The 21,085-nt window shown below is 36.8% G+C and overlaps 1 protein-coding gene across 1 annotated transcript in view; it reads left to right on the forward strand.

Moving 5' to 3' along the window:
- Positions 1 to 21,085, forward strand: part of YES1 (YES proto-oncogene 1, Src family tyrosine kinase) — a 189,791-nt gene that overhangs the window by 106,332 nt on the left and 62,374 nt on the right. Inside the window, exons 3-5 of the mRNA XM_053714958.1 lie at positions 12,652 to 12,751; positions 18,359 to 18,457; positions 18,728 to 18,831. Of these exons, the coding sequence (XP_053570933.1) occupies positions 12,652 to 12,751; positions 18,359 to 18,457; positions 18,728 to 18,831 (303 nt within the window). The remainder of the gene's footprint in view (positions 1 to 12,651; positions 12,752 to 18,358; positions 18,458 to 18,727; positions 18,832 to 21,085) is intronic.

A 21,085-nucleotide genomic window follows, 5' to 3' on the forward strand; every position in this document is an offset into this window, starting at 1 on the left:
CCTAATAATTCTGCACTCCCTGTATATGTATGTATGTATGTATATATATATATATATATATATATATATATATATATATATACATTAAAAGCATGTTTATTTAAAAAGACCAGTGAGTGCATTCCATTGTTCAGAGTTATTGATTTGCTGTTTGCACCCTGGCAGCTGGACATGAAGTGAGAGTGCTCTTCATTTGCTTATATATATATATATATATATATATATATATATATATATATATATATATATATATATATATATATATATATATATATATATATATATATATATATATATATATATATATATATATATATATATATATATATATATATTGTGTGTGTGTGTATGTATATATATATCTATATCTCAAAATAACAAGAGTATTGCATTGAGCAATGATACTTTTTTATTGGATTAACTATACATTTATAAGTTGACAAGCTTTTGGAAGAGTTCTTTCCTTTATCTAGTCTGAAGCAATACTGACCAATTCAATTGAATTTACAGATTACCTATGTATAAAGAATGTTGAATATACAATGTAATTGACTAAATGAAAGTACATTACAGAAAATGACCAATTCAATTGAATTTACAGATTATAGCTTAAAACACAGAATAGCTAAAAAGACAGATAATGTAGGCAGAGGAGGAGGTGGCGTAAAAATCATGAGGGGGGCTTAGGTAACAGGCAGACAGTGTCCAGTGTAGGAGAACAGACCGGGGAAATATATAACTTTATGTCAGTATATGCTCTATGTAAAGCTATATATCAACATTGAATAAATATCTATAAAGATGTGAAATTGTATATACAGGGGGAATACAAAAGTTAAAAAAAGACAAAAGTGTGGACATAGGCTTACCTGTGTATCTATGTATAAAGAATGTTGAATATACAATGTAATTGACTAAATGAAAGTACATTACAGAAAATGACCAATTCAATTGAATTTACAGATTATATCTTAAAACACAGAATAGCTAAAAAGACAGATAATGTAGGCAGAGGAGGAGGTGGCGTAAAAATCATGAGGGGGGCTTAGGTAACAGGCAGACAGTGTCCAGTGTAGGAGAACAGACCGGGGAAATATATAACTTTATGTCAGTATATGCTCTATGTAAAGCTATATATCAACATTGAATAAATATCTATAAAGATGTGAAATTGTATATACAGGGGGAATACAAAAGTTAAAAAAAGACAAAAGTGTGGACATAGGCTTACCTGTGTACCTATGTATAAAGAATGTGGAATATGCAATGTAATTTACTAAATGAAAGTACATTACAGAAAATGTTGATAATGTGTTGAGAATCCAGAGTCCGCATTTAGTCCAGAATTAAACAAGTTGAAGTGCATCATCATTTTCATTGCAAAGGTTTTTCTTTACATGGTGTTTTTGAAGTTGCCTCTGAGAATTTTGATTTTGAGGTTTTGCATGGAGTGGTCAGGTTGGGTGAAATGGTGACCAACAGGGGTGCAGTATTTCGTTTCACAGTGGTTTTTGAGTGAGTGTCTGTGTAAATTCATACAACGGTGCAGTTTTTGGCTTGTTTCTCCAATATAGCATCCCACTTCACATGCAGTGCAATGTATCATGTATACCACATTTGCACTTTGCAAACGTACCAGTGAGAAACTGAGAAATAACCTAATTCATCAACTATACAGCAAAAAGACAAAAATAAAAGACCAAAAGCAGCTCCTACTACAAAAACTACAAGAAAATAATGAGTACAAAGTTCGTGTAGGGCCCAGTATGGGCTTGTAGCAGGCTAAGGGTTAAGGCTGTAGGAAAGTGGGATAGGAGATAGAGGGTTGGGTGCTAGATGCAACATTGTTGCAGGTTAGGTCAGGCCACTCCTTACCTGGTAAAAGCTGAGGTTTCCCTCCCAACTTCCTCTTCTCCATCCAATCCAGGCTGTGAAGTGTTTTTCTTTTTTCTGTGCTGCTCAGTTTTTTTTCTCCTTTCTCTGACCACCATGCATCGTTCAAGGCATTCAGTTCTCCCACCTAGACGCTATCAGGATAATGCAGAAGCTGGAAAGGCAAAGGAAAAGATAAGTACTCAGAAAAGAAAATAATGAGTACAATGAAGAAATTAAAAAAGAAATGCAACACTTCCACAAAGCAAAACAACATCATTTTATCAAGAAGAAAAAGAAGAAACTTACATGCCTGCCACAAAACAAATGACCAAACGTCCACAGACAATAACAGCACCTCATTCAAAACACAAACTGTCACCAACCAAGAAAACCACACAGAAAACTCAGGGATTGTGAAACTTTCAAACTACCACCTGTCAGAGCCAGAGATATCAGTACTGTGTAAAGGATTATCATTCTGTCCAAGTACAAATCTAGACAAAATCCAACTGTACTCAGACGTAGAAGAATTCTTCAGGAGATTGCGGATAAAAGAATTCTTCTACGACGATGAAAATACCAGCACTATGGAGGACTACAATGGAAGGAAAAAGAACACAATCTTCATACCTGCACCAGGACGCAACACAAAATTGTACAGCTATATTGAAAGCTCCCGGTTGAGAACTGCATCTCTGCTCAACACACAGCAGAAAAAAAATAATGTATAACCTATCACACTATAAAAACTTAAGAAATAATTAAAATATTACCATTAAGCCTGCGGACAAGGGAGGAGCAGGGGTGATCATGAATACACAGGACTACATCACAGAGGGAAATAGACAATTATCAGATCAAACTTATTACAAAAAACTGGAAAAGGACCCCACCCAGGAATACACTTTGCAACTTAGAAAACTAATTAAAACATTCCCTAAACAAACGCAACATAATTTGGACAAACTGGTGCCCTCTAACCCTAGCATAGGGACATTCTACATGCTCCCAAAAATCCACAAACCAGGGAACCCAGGAAGACCAATAATAACAGGCATGGACACTCTGACTGAGAAAATATCAGGCCTAGTGGAGAATATTCTTAAGCCCTTAGTTATTAACACCACTAGCTTTATAAAAGACACCACTGATTTTCTTAACAAAATCAGCCAGATAACAGAATTGCCAGAGGATACTATACTTGTGACAATGGATGTGGAATCCCTGTACAGCAATATTCCACATAAAAATGGTATTGATGCCTGCTTAAACTTTCTTTCCTCTGACAGCCCTAACCAGCCATATAGTGCTTCTACAGTCGGTAAACTTACAGAATTTATACTTACTCACAATTATTTCATCTTCAACCACTCCATCTACTTACAAACCATGGGAACAGCCATGGGCACCAAAATGGCACCACAGTACGCAAACCTCTTCATGGCTGACTTTGAACAGAGATTCCTTAGCCACTCACCCTCACAAACCCTTCAAATACTTTCGCTACATATTGATATTTTCATCATATGGACAGAAGGAGAAAAAAACCTTGAACATTTTCATAAATCATTTAATCTATTTCATGCATCAATCAAGCTTAAAATGAACTTTTCTAGAGACTGTGTCAGCTTCCTGGATACAACAATATCAATCACAAATGGCAAACTGAACTCATCTGTATACAGGAAACCAACAGATAGATGCAGCTACCTCCACAGCTCCAGATCCCACCCCAATCACATTAAAAAATCCATAATTTGCAGTCAGGCTACAAGATACCACAGAATTTGCTCAGATACCAAGGACCGTGACAAACACCTCATCACACTGTCCCAATCATTCAGAGAAAAAGATTACAAAACAAGGATTATAAATAAAAAAATGAACTCTGCCCTCAATACTCCAGGTGAACACTTACTACAATACAGGGAGAAGAAAAACATATCACGTATCCCACTAGTAGTCAAATACAACCCTGCTTTGGAAGGGATATGAAAAATCATAAAAGACTTACAGCCACTAATCTTAGAGGATCCCACACTCAAAAAAATCTTTCCAAAACCCCCAATCCTGGCATACAGACAACCACCTAACCTAAAGCAGAAACTGGTACATAGGAAGCTACCTCTTGAGAAAAAGAACACTCAGAATGGAACCAAGTGCTGCTATAAAGCTCTCTGCAAACTGTGTCAACACATTTGTGAAAGCAGCACAGCAAATCACAATAAATCCTATAGCATTAAAGGGGCATATTCATGTATATCTGCAAATGTGGTATACATGATACATTGCACTGCATGTGAAGTGGGATGCTATATTGGAGAAACAAGCCAAAAACTGCACCTTCGGATGAACTTACACAGACACTCAATCAAAATACTGCACCCCTGTTGGTCACCATTTCACCCAACCTGACCACTCCATCCAAAACCTCAAAATTCTCAGAGGCAACTTCAAAAACACCATGGAAAGAAAAACCTTTGAAATGAAAATTATAATGCACTTCAACTTTTTTATATCTGGACTAAATACGGACTCTGGATTCTTAACACATTATCAAAATTTTCTGCAATGTACTTTCATTTAGTCAATTACATTGTATATTCCACATTCTTTATACATAGGTACACAGGTAAGCCTATGTCCACACTTTTGTCTTTTTTTAACTTTTGTATTCCCCCTGTATATACAATTTCACATCTTTATAGATATTGATTCAATGTTGATATATAACTTTGTCCGTATATGCTCTATGTAAAGCTATATATTTCCCCTGTTTGATCTCCTACACTGGACACTGTCTGCCTGTTACCTAAGCCCCCCTCATGATTTTTTACGCCACCACCTCTTCTCCCTTCTTGTTATCTTATAAATGTATAGTTAGTCCAATAAAAAAGTATCATTGCTCTCACCTGAAAAGTCCGGTGCACAAACGTAAAACCGGCACTATGGAGAGTGGGTGGGGACACACACCCTTGTTTCGGCCAATGAGCTGGCTGCTACACCGGGCGGAACTGCCAGGCACGCCCCAAACAACAGCAAGTGCACATAAACATCCAAAAAGAAGGTAGCGCTCAGAGTATGGCTTGTAAACTCAAAAGTGGCATGTGCAGAGCAAAAAAGTCCGAATGCATTGATTTGTAAAAGTTAAAAAATCCAAACTTTATTTTGAGCAATAAAAAGACGTTAGGAACATCCAAGTGAAAAAGCCAGCAGAGACAATTTCCAACAGGTAGCTGAACTGATCCTCGTGCAGACGCGTTTTGTGCACATGCGCACTTGTTCACTGCTTACCTGATGCATTTTTCATGTTTGTATAGTAAGAAAGATTTGATATCTAAATCCAACTTGATGTCCTTTTTTCTTAAGGCGTCCATGTCAAAGAATATATCGCCCTTTACTCACCAGAGATAAGATTGTATTTCTCCTTTGAGACCTTATTTGTCCCTATAAACATTTATTATGTGCTCCTAACAACACATGTTTTATAAACAAATATTACCATGGAGCTTTTATATGCACTAAGTAATAACCTGCTTACTGTTCTCTTAAGTTTATACTGTAAAAGGAATGTCCGAGTAATAAGTATATCTCTATCTCAGTGTTGCACATTGTTTTTGTAGTGCTATTCAGTCACGAAATCTAAATTGTCCTGTCTATAAGCACTCATAATTTGTACTTAATTCCTGAGTTATTTGATACTGGAAAGCGATAACACATATATTCTTTCTTGAAAATATATTGCAATTCTATCGTTTGGCACTTATTATATGCATTGTTATACATTATATATATATATATATATATATGATTCGTACAGCATAGCATTTGTCTTCCTGCTGATTACTTACATCGGTGTACATATGGGTGTTTAACATGGTGCAAGCTTCCAATCAGGTGTTGGGTAGATATATCTAATTAGCGGATTAGCCTTAAAAGGTGTCTGAACTGATCCTCAGGTAAGCAGTGAACAAGTGTGTATGCGCACGAAACGCGTCTGCTCGAGGATTGGTTCAGCAACCTGTTGGAAATTTTGTCTTTTGCTTTTTCATTTGGATGTTCTTAACGTCTTTTCATTGCTCAAAATAAAGTTTGGATTTTTTAACTTTTACAAGTCAATGCCTTGGGACTTTGTTGCTCTGCACATGCCACTTTTGAGTTTACGAGCCATACTGAGCGCTACCTTCTTTTTGGATATATATATATATATATATATATATATATATATATATATATATAATGTGTGTGTGTGTGTATGTATGTATGTATGTATGTGTATATATATATATATATATATATATATATATATATATATATATATATATATATATATATATATATATATATATATATATATATATATGTGTGTTGATTGGCATAGCCGTGTTATAGTAGCCAGTGATTTAGATAACGAGTATTGCATTGAGCAATGATACTTTTTTTTTTATTGGACGTGTCTGCTGCACTATATGGCAGCAGTTTGCAACAATGTTATACATTAGCAGTAGCACTAGATGGCAGCACTTTTTCCTGTCATGTAGGGCTTCAGGCATGTGCACACTACCTACATAGGTATCTCTTCAACAAAGAATTACATCAGAATGAAATAAATTTGATAATAGAAGTAAATTGGAAATATTTAAAAAATAGTATTCTCTATCTGAATCATGAAAGACATTTTTTGGGTTTAATGTCCCTTTAAAGTGATAGTAAACTCTCCCATTTATAAAAACAGATCTGAAATATTAGTGATATCTAAGATTGAGTTTAATTCATCAATTGTAATGAAGTTGCCTATAAGTTACTTCTTAATATAGATCTGAAATACAAATGCCCTGCGGTCCGCCGCCTACTTCGAAAGTCAATTTTTCTGTGAGCTAACGTTTTAAACACTTCTCCAATCAGCGTTCTACCCTTTTGGTTAAAATATAATATATTCTTCATTATAAAGTTTTGTGGTTTTTATTTCCTTACCATTGTTAGGCGGGAAGGGTCATTTGGGGTATTCTAATCTTTTAGACCTTTTTTAGTATTTTTCTTTCTGGATTTGTTTGTTTTGTCGATTCCTTTTTGTGTGTTGCTTTTACACTGTCCAGCTCTGTTAAAATAACATTGAAAGCTAATAGATCCCTTTTTATATGTTCGTTCTTTATTATATTAATAAGTGTGAACTTCATACACTTTTGCCTACTAATTTACAGTTTTGATTTTGTTGTAAGGGAACCATCTATTTTTAAATTAACTAAAAGACCCCATTGGCACTCATGAGTTGTTGTTTTTTTTTGTTTTTTTAAAGAGTAATGCTAATTTGGGTACATTATTTTTGGTAAAGAACTCCTTAATAGGGTATTCTCTAGGGCAAATAGATGTCAAGCCATCTTGTTATCCACATATTCTATTGTTTAACACTTGTTAGAGCAGATGTATATTGTGCTACTCAAGCTAAGCATTGTACACCATTAGTATATGCCTTGTAATTTAATCCATGTTTTTATTGTGTGCAATAACCCAGATTCAAAGTATTGTATTACATTCCCACCCCTTACTGGAAAAATAAGGGCTGGAAACTTGAGATAAACCAAAATGATTTATAGATTGTTAGCTGGTGGAGAGAACCCATCAAAATTGCATTAATGGGCATCATTTTCCCAAAACCCTTGGGGCAGGAATGACTATATTGTTATTGGTTTTTGGTATAGAACTTCTGTTACGTTTAGCCATTTCTTTTTTATGTTGTTTTGTGATGTGTGATTCTTTTATTATATTTTCTTTTATGCAAATGTACTGACTCTCTCTTTATTCATAATAAATACTAGGTTAGGTTTTCCCTTTGTCTAAGATTTGAGTTATGTTTCATAAAAACAATTATAAAAGATAAAGGGATATGAAACCCAAAAATTTTCTTTTGCGATTCACACAGAGCATACCATTTTAAAAAGTTTCAAATTGACTTATTTTATCAAATTTGCTTTGTTCATATTGTATTCTTTGTTAAAGAGATACCTAGGTGTCTGGAGTACTACATAGAAAAAAATAGTGCTGCAATCTAGTGCTCTTGCAGATGAATAACATTATTGCAAATTGCTGCCATATAGTTCTCCAGACATGTGCATACTCCTGAGATGTATTCAACAAAAGATACCAAGAAAACAAAGGAAATTTGATAATACTGTAGAAGTAAATTATCTGATTAAATTTGTATGCTCTATCTGAATCATGAAAGAGAAATGTGGAGTTTCATTTCCCTTAAATAGTAAAAGTATAACCGTTCTGTGCTCTTGTATGTATATATTATATGAAATTGTTCTGGTGGTGGCAGCATTCTGAGGTACATGAAGTGTGGCACTAAAAGGAGACTTCATTTTGTGTGAGTAGGATAGAGTTGGAAATTGATTTAACCTCGTGCACCCAGATGAATCAAGGCATGGGCCCATCTGTATAGGATGTTCATTACAACATTGTACAGATACAGTGAAATTAATTCAAGAACGTTTTTTGTGCTAACTTTGGAATGTTTGATATGTGCCTGATACACACTTGACCTAAGCTTTCATTTCAGATGAAATTTCCTAGGTGAGTGAAATCCCCCCCATTGCTCTCTTTGCTCTAAGGAATTTCTGCCAACCAGTATATTGGTCTGAACAGTGTTATCAACACTGTTCTTAAAGTCATTAGTACCTTCAGCCCACTGAGAAGCCTGCTGAAGAACCATACCCTACCAAATAAAACATGAGGCAGATTATTAATGTTACTTCAGGGCAATACAAGTCAAAGGTATATAAATAATAAATAAAATAAAAAAACAGAAAGCCACAATTCCTCCAGAGAAAGTATTGGAAAAAACAGTTATCAATCTTTTTTATTGAGCAGCTCACAGTCCGAGAGAAGCTATTGCACATATGTTTGTAGCTTCTCTCAGACTGTGAGCTCGCTGCTGAGGGAAAACTTGCATCATTTGGTACTCACAGCCAATAACAAATAGTCCTTTCTGCATGGTGACTTCTCTGTGAGCTCGCTGCTGAGGAAAACTTGCATCATTTGGTACTCACAGCCAATAACAATATAGTCATTTCTGCATGGTGACTTCTCTGTGAGCTCGCTGCTGAGGGAAAACTTGCATCATTTGGTACTCACAGCCAATAACAATATAGTCCTTTCTGCATGGTGACTTCTCTGTGAGCTCGCTGCTGAGGGAAAACTTGCATCATTTGGTACTCACAGCCAATAACAATATAGTCCTTTCTGCATGGTGACTTCTCTGTGAGCTCGCTGCTGAGGGAAAACTTGCATCATTTGGTACTCACAGCCAATAACAAATAGTTATTTCTGCATGGTGACTTCTCTGTGAGCTCGCTGCTGAGGGAAAACTTGCATCATTTGGTACTCACAGCCAATAACAAATAGTTATTTCTGCATGGTGACTTCTCTGTGAGCTCGCTGCTGAGGGAAAACTTGCATCATTTGGTACTCACAGCCAATAACAATATAGTCATTTCTGCATGGTGACTTCTCTGTGAGCTCGCTGCTGAGGGAAAATTGGTACTCACAGCCAATAACAATATAGTCATTTCTGCATGGTGGCTTCTCTGTGAGCTCGCTGCTGAGGGAAAACTTGCATCATTTGGTACTCACAGCCAATAACAATATAGTCATTTCTGCATGGTGACTTCTCTGTGAGCTCGCTGCTGAGGGAAAACTTGCATCATTTGGTACTCACAGCCAATAACAATATAGTCATTTCTGCATGGTGACTTCTCTGTGAGCTCGCTGCTGAGGGAAAACTTGCATCATTTGATACTCACAGCCAATAACAACATAGTCATTTCTGCATGGTGACTTCTCTGTGAGCTCGCTGCTGAGAGAAAACTTGCATCATTTGGTACTCACAGCCAATAACAATATAGTCATTTCTGCATGGTGACTTCTCTGTGAGCTCGCTGCTGAGGGAAAACTTGCATCATTTGGTACTCACAGCCAATAACAATATAGTCATTTCTGCATGGTGGCTTCTCTGTGAGCTCGCTGCTGAGGGAAAACTTGCATCATTTGGTACTCACAGCCAATAACAAATAGTCATTTCTGCATGGTGGCTTCTCTGTGAGCTCGCTGCTGAGGGAAAACTTGCATCATTTGGTACTCACAGCCAATAACAAATAGTAATTTCTGCATGGTGACTTCTCTGTGAGCTCGCTACTGAGGGAAAACTTGCATCATTTGGTACTCACAGCCAATAACAATATAGTAATTTCTGCATGGTGGCTTCTCTGTGAGCTCGCTGCTGAGGGAAAACTTGCATCATTTGGTACTCACAGCCAATAACAATATAGTCATTTCTGCATGGTGGCTTCTCTGTGAGCTCGCTGCTGAGGGAAAACTTGCATCATTTGGTACTCACAGCCAATAACAAATAGTCATTTCTGCATGGTGGCTTCTCTGTGAGCTCGCTGCTGAGGGAAAACTTGCATCATTTGGTACTCACAGCCAATAACAAATAGTCATTTCTGCATGGTGGCTTCTCTGTGAGCTCGCTGCTGAGGGAAAACTTGCATCATTTGGTACTCACAGCCAATAACAAATAGTCATTTCTGCATGGTGACTTCTCTGTGAGCTCGCTGCTGAGGGAAAACTTGCATCATTTGGTACTCACAGCCAATAACAACATAGTCATTTCTGCATGGTGACTTCTCTGTGAGCTCGCTGCTGAGGGAAAATTGGTACTCACAGCCAATAACAATATAGTCATTTCTGCATGGTGGCTTCTCTGTGAGCTCGCTGCTGAGGGAAAACTTGCATCATTTGGTACTCACAGCCAATAACAATATAGTCATTTCTGCATGGTGACTTCTCTGTGAGCTCGCTGCTGAGGGAAAACTTGCATCATTTGGTACTCACAGCCAATAACAATATAGTCATTTCTGCATGGTGACTTCTCTGTGAGCTCGCTGCTGAGGGAAAACTTGCATCATTTGATACTCACAGCCAATAACAACATAGTCATTTCTGCATGGTGACTTCTCTGTGAGCTCGCTGCTGAGAGAAAACTTGCATCATTTGGTACTCACAGCCAATAACAATATAGTCATTTCTGCATGGTGACTTCTCTGTGAGCTCGCTGCTGAGGGAAAACTTGCATCATTTGGTACTCACAGCCAATAACAATATAGTCATTTCTGCATGGTGGCTTCTCTGTGAGCTCGCTGCTGAGGGAAAACTTGCATCATTTGGTACTCACAGCCAATAACAAATAGTCATTTCTGCATGGTGGCTTCTCTGTGAGCTCGCTGCTGAGGGAAAACTTGCATCATTTGGTACTCACAGCCAATAACAAATAGTAATTTCTGCATGGTGACTTCTCTGTGAGCTCGCTACTGAGGGAAAACTTGCATCATTTGGTACTCACAGCCAATAACAATATAGTAATTTCTGCATGGTGGCTTCTCTGTGAGCTCGCTGCTGAGGGAAAACTTGCATCATTTGGTACTCACAGCCAATAACAAATAGTCATTTCTGCATGGTGACTTCTCTGTGAGCTCGCTGCTGAGGGAAAACTTGCATCATTTGGTACTCACAGCCAATAACAACATAGTCATTTCTGCATGGTGGCTTCTCTGTGAGCTCGCTGCTGAGGGAAAACTTGCATCATTTGATACTCACAGCCAATAACAATATAGTCATTACTGCATGGTGGCTTCTCTGTGAGCTCGCTGCTGAGGGAAAACTTGCATCATTTGATACTCACAGCCAATAACAATATAGTTATTTCTGCATGGTGACTTCTCTGTGAGCTCGCTGCTGAGGGAAAGCTTGCATCATTTGGTACTCACAGCCAATAACAAATATAGTCATTTCTGCATGGTGACTTCTCTGTGAGCTCGCTGCTGAGGGAAAACTTGCATCATTTGGTACTCACAGCCAATAACAAATAGTCATTTCTGCATGGTGACTTCTCTGTGAGCTTGCTGCTGAGGGAAAACTTGCATCATTTGATACTCACAGCCAATAACAAATAGTCATTTCTGCATGGTGGCTTCTCTGTGAGCTCGCTGCTGAGAGAAAACTTGCATCATTTGATACTCACAGCCAATAACAATATAGTAATTTCTGCATGGTGACTTCTCTGTGAGCTCGCTGCTGAGAGAAAACTTGCATCATTTGATACTCACAGCCAATAACAATATAGTCATTTCTGAATGGTGATTTCTCTGTGAGCTCGCTGCTGAGGGAAAACTTGCATCATTTGATGCTCACAGCCAATAACAATATAGTCATTTCTGCATGGTGGCTTCTCTGTGAGCTCGATGCTGAGGGAAATCTTGCATTATTTGGTACTCACAGCCAATAGCAAATAGTCATTTCTGCATGGTGACTTCTCTGTGAGCTCGATGCTGAGGGAAATCTTGCATTATTTGGTACTCACAGCCAATAGCAAATAGTCATTTCTGCATGGTGGCTTCTCTGTGAGCTCGATGCTGAGGGAAATCTTGCATTATTTGGTACTCACAGCCAATAACAATATAGTCATTTCTGCATGGTGACTTCTCTGGGAGCTCGCTGCTGAGGGAAAACTTGCATCATTTGATACTCACAGCAAATGTGAAATATTTAATGAATAATGGCTGCTATGCTTTTATTTACCATGTATGCTACTGAAAATAACACAAAAATAGCACTGTTTTTGCATTGTTTTCACATATTTGTCAATTTTACACATAGTAAAAATGATATTCATAATGAATCCACAAACACGCTAATCTTAAGTGTTTATCTCCTCTGTAGGTGGTGTTACTGTTTTTGTGGCCTTATATGATTATGAAGCTAGAACTACAGAAGATCTTTCATTTAGAAAAGGTGAACGGTTCCAGATAATAAATAACACGTAAGTTATGATTGTCTCCATTACTAGATTTTACTAAAGTGTTGATGTTTTATCCAAACTGGTTAGTGACCTTAGATCCCAGGATTCCAACCAGCCTGTTGTGTCTTTGAGCACAAATCAGCAGCTAGCTCCCAGTAGTGTATTGCTGCACATTTGCCTATCTGGGTATGCTTTTCAACAAAGGATACCAATAGAACACACATTTCACAATAGAACTAAACTAGAAAGGTTTTAAATGTGCATGCAGTATACAAATCATTAAAGTTTCCTTTTTAACTTTTTAATTGATTGAGCAAGTAGTGTTGCTTCCTAACATGATATAATACAGAGGGGGTAGTTTTTATGCATTTTGCCCATGCGCAAAACGAATGTTCCGTTTTTTGAATTTTTTTACGGGGTACTCAATCAATGGAAAATTGTTGTCTGTAGTTTAACAAGTCCTTTTAGCTGCTGAATATGATAAGTGAAACATGTCCCTATACAGTCATGGTCAAAAATATTGGAACCCCTGCATTTCCGTCAGATAATGCACCACTTCGCCCAGAAAATTCTAATTACAAATGTTTAGGCATTCTCATGTTTATTTCTTTTGTTTGTAATGGTATGACACAAAAAAGTGTAAAAAAAAAAAAAAAAAAGCTAAAACTGACACATTCCACGTGAAACTCCATAAATGAACAGGACAAAATTATTTTTGTATGGAAAAAAATAACTGAAATCAAGTGTTTCCTTTAATCATCAATGAGTTTCTTACACCTCTCTACTGGAATTTTGGACCACTCTTTTTTCGCAAACTGCTCCAGGTCTCTCAGATTGGAAGGGTTCCTTTTCCCAACTGCTGTTTTGAGATCTCTCCACAGGTGCTCTATGGGATTGAGATCTGTACTCATTGCTGGCCAGTTCAGTACTCTCCAGCACTTTGTCTTAAACCATTTCTGGGTGCTTTTTGTCGTGTGCTTTGGGTCATTGCCCTGCTGTAAGACCCATGACCTCTGACGGAGATGCAACTTTCTGACATTGGGCCTTACATTGCACCACAGAATTCTTTGATAGCCTTCAGATTTCATAATGCTATGCACACAGTCAAGACATCCAGTACCTGAAGCAGCAAAGCAACCCCAAAACATCAGTGAACCTCCACCATGTTTGACTGTAGGGACTGTATTCTTTTCTTTAAAAGCTTAATTTCTTTTTCTAAAAACAGTAGAATGATGGGCTTTACCAAAAAGCTGTAATTTTGTTTTGTCTGTCCACAGCACATTCTCCTAAAAGAGAGGTAAGTTTTAGCAAACTCCAATCTGGCTTTTTTATGTTACTGTGTCAGCAGTGGGGTCCTCCTGGGTCTCCTACGATAGCGTCTCTTTTTTTTCAGATGGAGACGTATAGTGCGTGGGTATCCTGTGCCTGAAGGTCATCTTGAATTTGTCTGGAAGTTAATCGAGGTTCATTATCTACCGTTTGAACAATCGTTCATTGCAATCTTTGATAAATTTTTCTCTTTCGTCCCTGCACAGGGGGATTAGCTACAGTGCCATGGGCTGTAAACTTCTTGACAATGTTGCGCACAGTGGACACAGGAACATTAAGTCTCTGGAGATGGATTTGTAACCTTGAGATTGTCCACGCTTTTCCACAATTTTTGTTCTCAAATCCTCAGACAATTCTTTGCTGCTCTTTCTCTTCTCCATGCTCAGTGTGGCACACAGAGACACACAAAAGAAAGGTTGAGTCCATTTTTCGCCATTTTAATTAGTTGCCGATGTGATTTCTATATTGTCAGCAACTGTTAATTGATACAGGTGAGTTTAATTACAAATTACAGGAGCATCACAAACTTGGAATGCAATTATTTCTTACAATTTTGAGATGCCAATAATTTTGTTCAGTCCATTTTGGGAGTTTTGCATGGAATGTGTCAGATTTGGCTTTTTTCTCTCCACTTTTTGTGTCATACCAATACAAATAAAATAAATAAACATTAAAATGCCTAAACATTTGTAATTGCAACAATTTTCTGGTAGAAGTGGTTCATTATTTGACAGAAATGCAGGGGTGCCAATATTTTTGGCATTGACTTTATATATGTTTTTTAAAGGACACAGTAATGTAAAATTGGTTTCCCCTTTATGTGTTTCCAGTGACTTGTTATAACAGCTGCAGAGTATTAAATGTATAAGAAATTGTTAATTTTTGTATATTAAATAGCTGTTTTGCTCATTGAAACCACAACCCATGCTGCTTGCTGGAACAGCAGGTATTGCTATCTTATCCCTCTCTATAAACAAAAGCCTCCTTATCTTAGTTTCTATACACAAAGGCTATATCTCTCCCTCTACCTGGTCTACTGTTGCCTCTTGGTTACATAGCTTTTCTATAGAGAATAATGTAGTGTTCATATTTCCAGTGTAGTTGGTGGTTTCAACAGTAAAAAACAGCCTTTAAAACAATGGTAAATGAGCTAATTAAAAAAAATAATGCACTTGAGGTAAAATGGATGATTGGGGACTCATTAAAAGGGATAAAAGTTTACAGTCTTTTTAAGTATCAAGAATTTGGATTGTGGTTAGCCAAACAGGGTTGGCACATAATAATCACTGAACTGATAATGGGAGAAAAATGCTGCCAATAAGCAATGAAAATGGCTGAATGTAATTATGTCAACATCAAAAAGAGTCCTTATGCATAATGTCATGATACACTCATGAGGAATATTTTATACCTGGATTGGCTACCCAACAGAGGTGGTATGTCCTAGCATTGCCAGGTTAATTTGAAATGTTGTTTTGTGTAAGATAAGTGTTTGTTCAGGAATGCTGTGGTCTAAAGACCCCCCTCCTCCTGGTGGATGGTACTTTTTGATACTTTGAGTTAAGGCTAGCTATGAATGGTTGAATGATTTGTAAATTATAACAAGGGTGGGGGCCTTGACAAGACAAAGGAAACAATTAGTTAGAACTGAATGTTACCAAAAACTTAGTCAGAACTTGTCTGGGACCAGAAGGAATAACAACTGACGCAGGTTCACCACATATCTAAGGGAACTTAGTAATAAGCTTAGATATTGTGTTATTTTATGTCCAATTTTATTTTACAGAATTGTATATTTGCATATATGTTATTTTGAATGTTTTTATAATTTGGCACTGTGTAACCTGTATTGGTATTTTTGTTATTAACCATATAGAAAATCTAATTCTGTCTTTGCGCTCTAATATCTCGATTTACACTCTGAAAAGTTAAAGGGACACTGAACCCAATTTTTGTTCTTTCATGATTCAGATAGAGCATGGAATTTTAAGCAACTTTCTAATTTACTCCTATTATCAAATTTTCTTCATTCTCTTGGTATCTTTATTTAAAATGCAAGAATGGAAGTTTAAATGCCCGGCCCATTTTTGGTGAGCAACCAGGGTTGTCTTTGCTGATTGGTGGATAAATTCATCCACCAATAAAAAAGTGCTGTCCAGAGTACTGAACCTAAAAAAAGCTTAGATGCTTTATTTTTCAAATAAAGATAGCAAGAGACTGAAGAATAATTGATAATAGCAGTAAATTAGAAAGTTGCTTAATATTGCCTGCTCTATCTGAATCACGAAAGAAAAAATTTGGGTTCAGTGTCCCTTTAAGGTTAAAGGCACGTTACCTAATTGTTAATTATGTGCGTTATTGGGTTTCCAAGACACCCCTTTTTTCAAAGTTCTTGGTGGTGGAAGCGCGTAGTAACTGGGGTGGTGTAGACAGGATTTGGGGGTTAGTTTGGTTTACCTTTGGCACCTTTGTAGAGATGAAGGTTTAGGGAACCAGGAGCTATGTGCTATTAACCCCTTCATGCCCACACCCTCCACATTGTGACGGTTGGGTGGAAAGGCTTAATCGTCACACAACATGCCATTAATTATTAACCGATAGATTGTGATCAACCCCTTGAAAAGGGATCATGGCAACAGGAATGGATAGTGAGGGATATTTAAAATAGCAAGGGAAATGGCTGAAATGCAGGGGATATGTTTTAAGAGGTGAAGGTCTGTAAACCCTTTCTGTGACTAATTGGTGACTGTTGCAGTTTAAGTTGACAAAAGTATTTCAAATATTTATTAACGCACCTTCGGCTTTAGCGCAATTGTCCTAGTCTACCTTTGGGTTAGCGAACAAGTAAAATACAGAGGAGACGTTTGTAGTGGACCCCATAGAAGTCTATAGGGAAAGGGAGTTCTGCTGTCCGACCTCCAGATGTTAGCACACCTGAATCTTTCGCTCGCTCGCTAACATTTTACTTTCAATTTGGAATAGGAGAGCTATTGATTTAAATTATTAGCTCTTAATAGTACTAATACTTTTGTGCTCCATTTGTCATGTAGGCCTAAAGGGGGAGAACATTTTAGAATACAATGTGCTTTGTACTGTGAACAAAATGAGCATGCTACTACTGCTTCTTATTGAAAGCATAGGGTGTGCTATTTATGTGTCAAGTGTGTTAACAATGCTTAGTTTAACCCCTTCGCTACTGGGAGTTTCAGAGAAGAACTTGCCCAAAATACTGCTTTCACTCCATTTCAACAGAAATAGAGCCTTGTTTGTTTTTATTTTTTTTAAAAGTAGACAACCCAAGGTATTAATATAGTCCCATTTTTGGTATATTTCATGCCACAATTTCACCGCCAAATGTGATCATATAAACAAAATAGTTAACTTTTTCACAAACTTTGGGATTCTCACTGAAATTATTTACATACCGCATATGCAATCATAAGACACATTGGTTTTTGATAATTAGAATGTCGCTAATTGCAACTGTGCACCACAATTCTATTATTCCCGGCAGTGAAGGGGTTAATTAGGTAGATTATAGGTTAATTTAAGCTTTAGTGTAGAGATGCACCTCTCACCCCCTGATCCCCCACCCCCAACACACTCATCCCCACCATCTTTGGTACTGACAGACAGTCTGCCAGTATGCAATTTAGTATTTATTATTATTATTATTGTTATAAATTAAAAAAAAAAAAATCTGCAGTGTAATGATAATCCTCAACCCTCCCACCTCTCTGATCTCCTCCCAAATAGCTCTCTAACCCTCCCCCTCCCACTAATGGCGGCCATCTTTAGTACTGGTAGCTGTCTGCCAGTACCTAATATATGCATTATAATTTATTTGTTTGTTTGATTTTTTTTTTTTATAATTTTTGCTTACATTTTCTGCATTTGCTCTATAGATTTATATAAAATAAAGCTACTAAAAAACTGCACATAATATGCTAGGAACATGAAAGCTCATTATAGCCAATAAACCAGTCACTTTTAAACTCCAGAAGTAGGAATTTATTTGATTGGGGGGGGATATTTTTTCAAGAAGTTGGTGTTAACCAACTTTCACTAGTTCATGGATTATAAACCTGTTCAGTTTTCATCACTAACTGACATTGCAAGCCGGGATAAAATGCATCGACATTAAGCAAAAGTATGAGAAGGTTAGAACATGTTTGGTCAGTTACCTCATTTAGTGGTTATGTTAAACTTTTCCATGACTTTTATAACATGATTTATGTTGAAGTATTTTACAACAATTTAAAAATTAATTTGATTACAATAATGTATTTTCTATTACAGGGAAGGAGACTGGTGGGAAGCAAGATCTATAGCCACTGGGAAAACTGGCTACATACCTAGTAATTATGTCGCTCCTGCAGACTCCATACAGGCTGAAGAGTAAGAACTAAATGAATCTACGTTTCCTTTTTAATGCTTTCACTGTTTAGTGCAGTGTTTGTTCAGTCATCTTGGCTAATCATTCTATTAACTTATGTTTATTAAATTATTATCAAGCTATATTTTTTGGAATATGAATTATTTTTTAAATAAAAGTAGTGAACAGTGTACAATATGAAATGCTGAAGTGTTTTTTCTGTACTTTACCCATGTTTTATAAAGTTATACATATCATTTTTATTTTAATATTTTTTTTTTTTTTTTAACCAGATGGTATTTCGGGAAAATGGGAAGGAAAGATGCAGAAAGGCTACTTCTAAACCCAGGGAATCAACGAGGCACATTTTTAGTAAGAGAAAGTGAAACCACTAAAGGTAATTTTGTATTCTTTTTCTCCCTATATAATTTACGTCCACTAAAGAGAAGAGACGGGAGATTTCAAACACATGCACTGCATTCCTTATGTTATGTTTAGTTTTTCGAAGGCATTCCATACAGCACTGTCTTTGGCCTTTTAAATTACTATGGTAGTGGAGAGTGTGCAGTTAGATGGGATGGTCATCTGTATCTGAAGAATATTTACCCCTTTAATGGGACATTCTACTCCAGATTTTATATTGTTTAAAAAGATAGATAATCCCTTTTTATAACCCATTCCCCAGTTTTTCATAACCAACACGGTTATATTAATATACATTTTACCTTTGTGATTACCTTGTATTTAAGCCTCTGCAGACTGCCCCCTTATTTTAGTGGTTTTGACAGACTTGCATTTTAGTAAATCAGTGCTGACTCATAAATAACTTAACGGGAGTAAGCACAATGTTATATAAATGGCACACATGAACTAGTGCTGTTGAGCTGTGAAAAACTGTCAAAATGTACAGAGATAAGAGGCCGTCTTTAAGGAGTTGGAAATTAGCATATGAGCCTACCTAGGTTTAGCTTTCAACAAAGAATACCAAGAGAACAGCAAATTTGATGATAAAAGTAAATGGCAAAGTTGTTTAAAATTGCATGCCCTATGTGAATCATGAAAGTATCGTTTTGACTAGACTGTCACTTTAATGTGCGCAACTTCAGACCAATGTTGTAGATAAATAATAAAGATATTGTAGATGGTCAAGGGTGAATTAAAGATAGCAAGTGAGTTTGACTTTTGTAGTGAAAGTCTTACAGTACCTTTTGGACTAGAAAATGGTGAGAGATTAGGTGACAGAGTTCAGAGAGAACATGCTAGAGGTAAAAGAGTGAGTTTCTGGTTTAAAATTGTAGGTAGAGTAGTAGAAAGGGTGTAGTTATAGCATTGAAAATAATTCACTGGCAATGGTGAATAACCAAATGGTAAATCCAGCTGCACAACAAAACATATAGACAAACAGCTGAATGAAGCTCATCACTGCTTGGTGTGTCTTATAGTGGTTATAAATGCTGATTGGGAAATTTTGGTTCAGCTCACTGCCTGAAACTAAAGAGCACACACAGGCAGTGGAAAGGAAAAAAAAGAAAAAGCGAATGTCAGACTTTATGAAACAGAGCAGACACTACAAGCTCATACGCAGAATATCACCCAAATTACCTCTAAGATGCTTCTTTTAAAGTTGCATACAACATGTTGGAGGGGTAGAGTAACCATGTTACAGGTATTTGGGTGGTTCCTGATTTACACTGGAATAAACTTCCAATCGTGGAATAAACTTCCAATATAGGTGGTAAACACAGGGAGGGTTAAAGAATTAAAAAATACCTTGGACATGCATATGGCTATCCTAAGAAAACAGTAACATGTAATATGGGTAGATTTGCTGGGCCTTTTGGTTCTTATCTACTGTCAAATTCTATGTTTCTGTATGTGTGTTATGTGAGTGTTAAATGTGGTAAAAATGATAATTTCTCACAACCTTAGGAATGCCACTGTCTGTAAGACCTGCGCTATTTAACCCCTAAATGCAATAACAGCCAATGTAAAAACATACCTAGGTAGCTTCATGAGCAGCAATGCTGCTGATTGGTGCCTGCACATATATGCCTCTTGTCACTGGCTTATCAGGTGTGTTCAGCTAGCTCCTAGCAGTGCATTCGCTGCTCCCTCCGCAAAGGATACCAAGAGAATAAAGCAACTTTTGATAATAGAAGTAAATAGGAAAGTTGTTTAAAATTGTATGATCTATCTGAATTATGAAAGAAAAATGTAGGGTTTCTTGTTCCATTTGAAATCAATGGTAGCTGATATGTTTAGAGTTGAAGCATATACATTTCTACAAATTTATAATGGATGTACTCTGTAGCATCAGAAATATAAAATCTTAAAATGTTTTATTTTAAAAAGTGATTTGTGACATTGCCAACACCAACGCAGTAGTTCCAAGAAGGGATGTACCAAAATTTCGGCCGCAGAAACGTTTCGGCCGAAAATGGCATTTCTTTCTAATGACACGGTGAGTCCACGGATTATCATCAATTACTTTTGGGAATATCACTCCTGGCCAGCAGGAGGAGGCAAAGAGCGCCACAGCAGAGCTGTTAAAGGGACACTGAACCCAAATTTTTCTTTTGTGATTCAGATAGAGCATGAATTTTTAAGCAACTTTCTAATTTACCTCCTATTATCAAATTTTCTTTATTCTC

This window comes from Bombina bombina, chromosome 5 (assembly GCF_027579735.1).
Source record: "Bombina bombina isolate aBomBom1 chromosome 5, aBomBom1.pri, whole genome shotgun sequence".
NCBI lineage: Eukaryota > Metazoa > Chordata > Amphibia > Anura > Bombinatoridae > Bombina > Bombina bombina.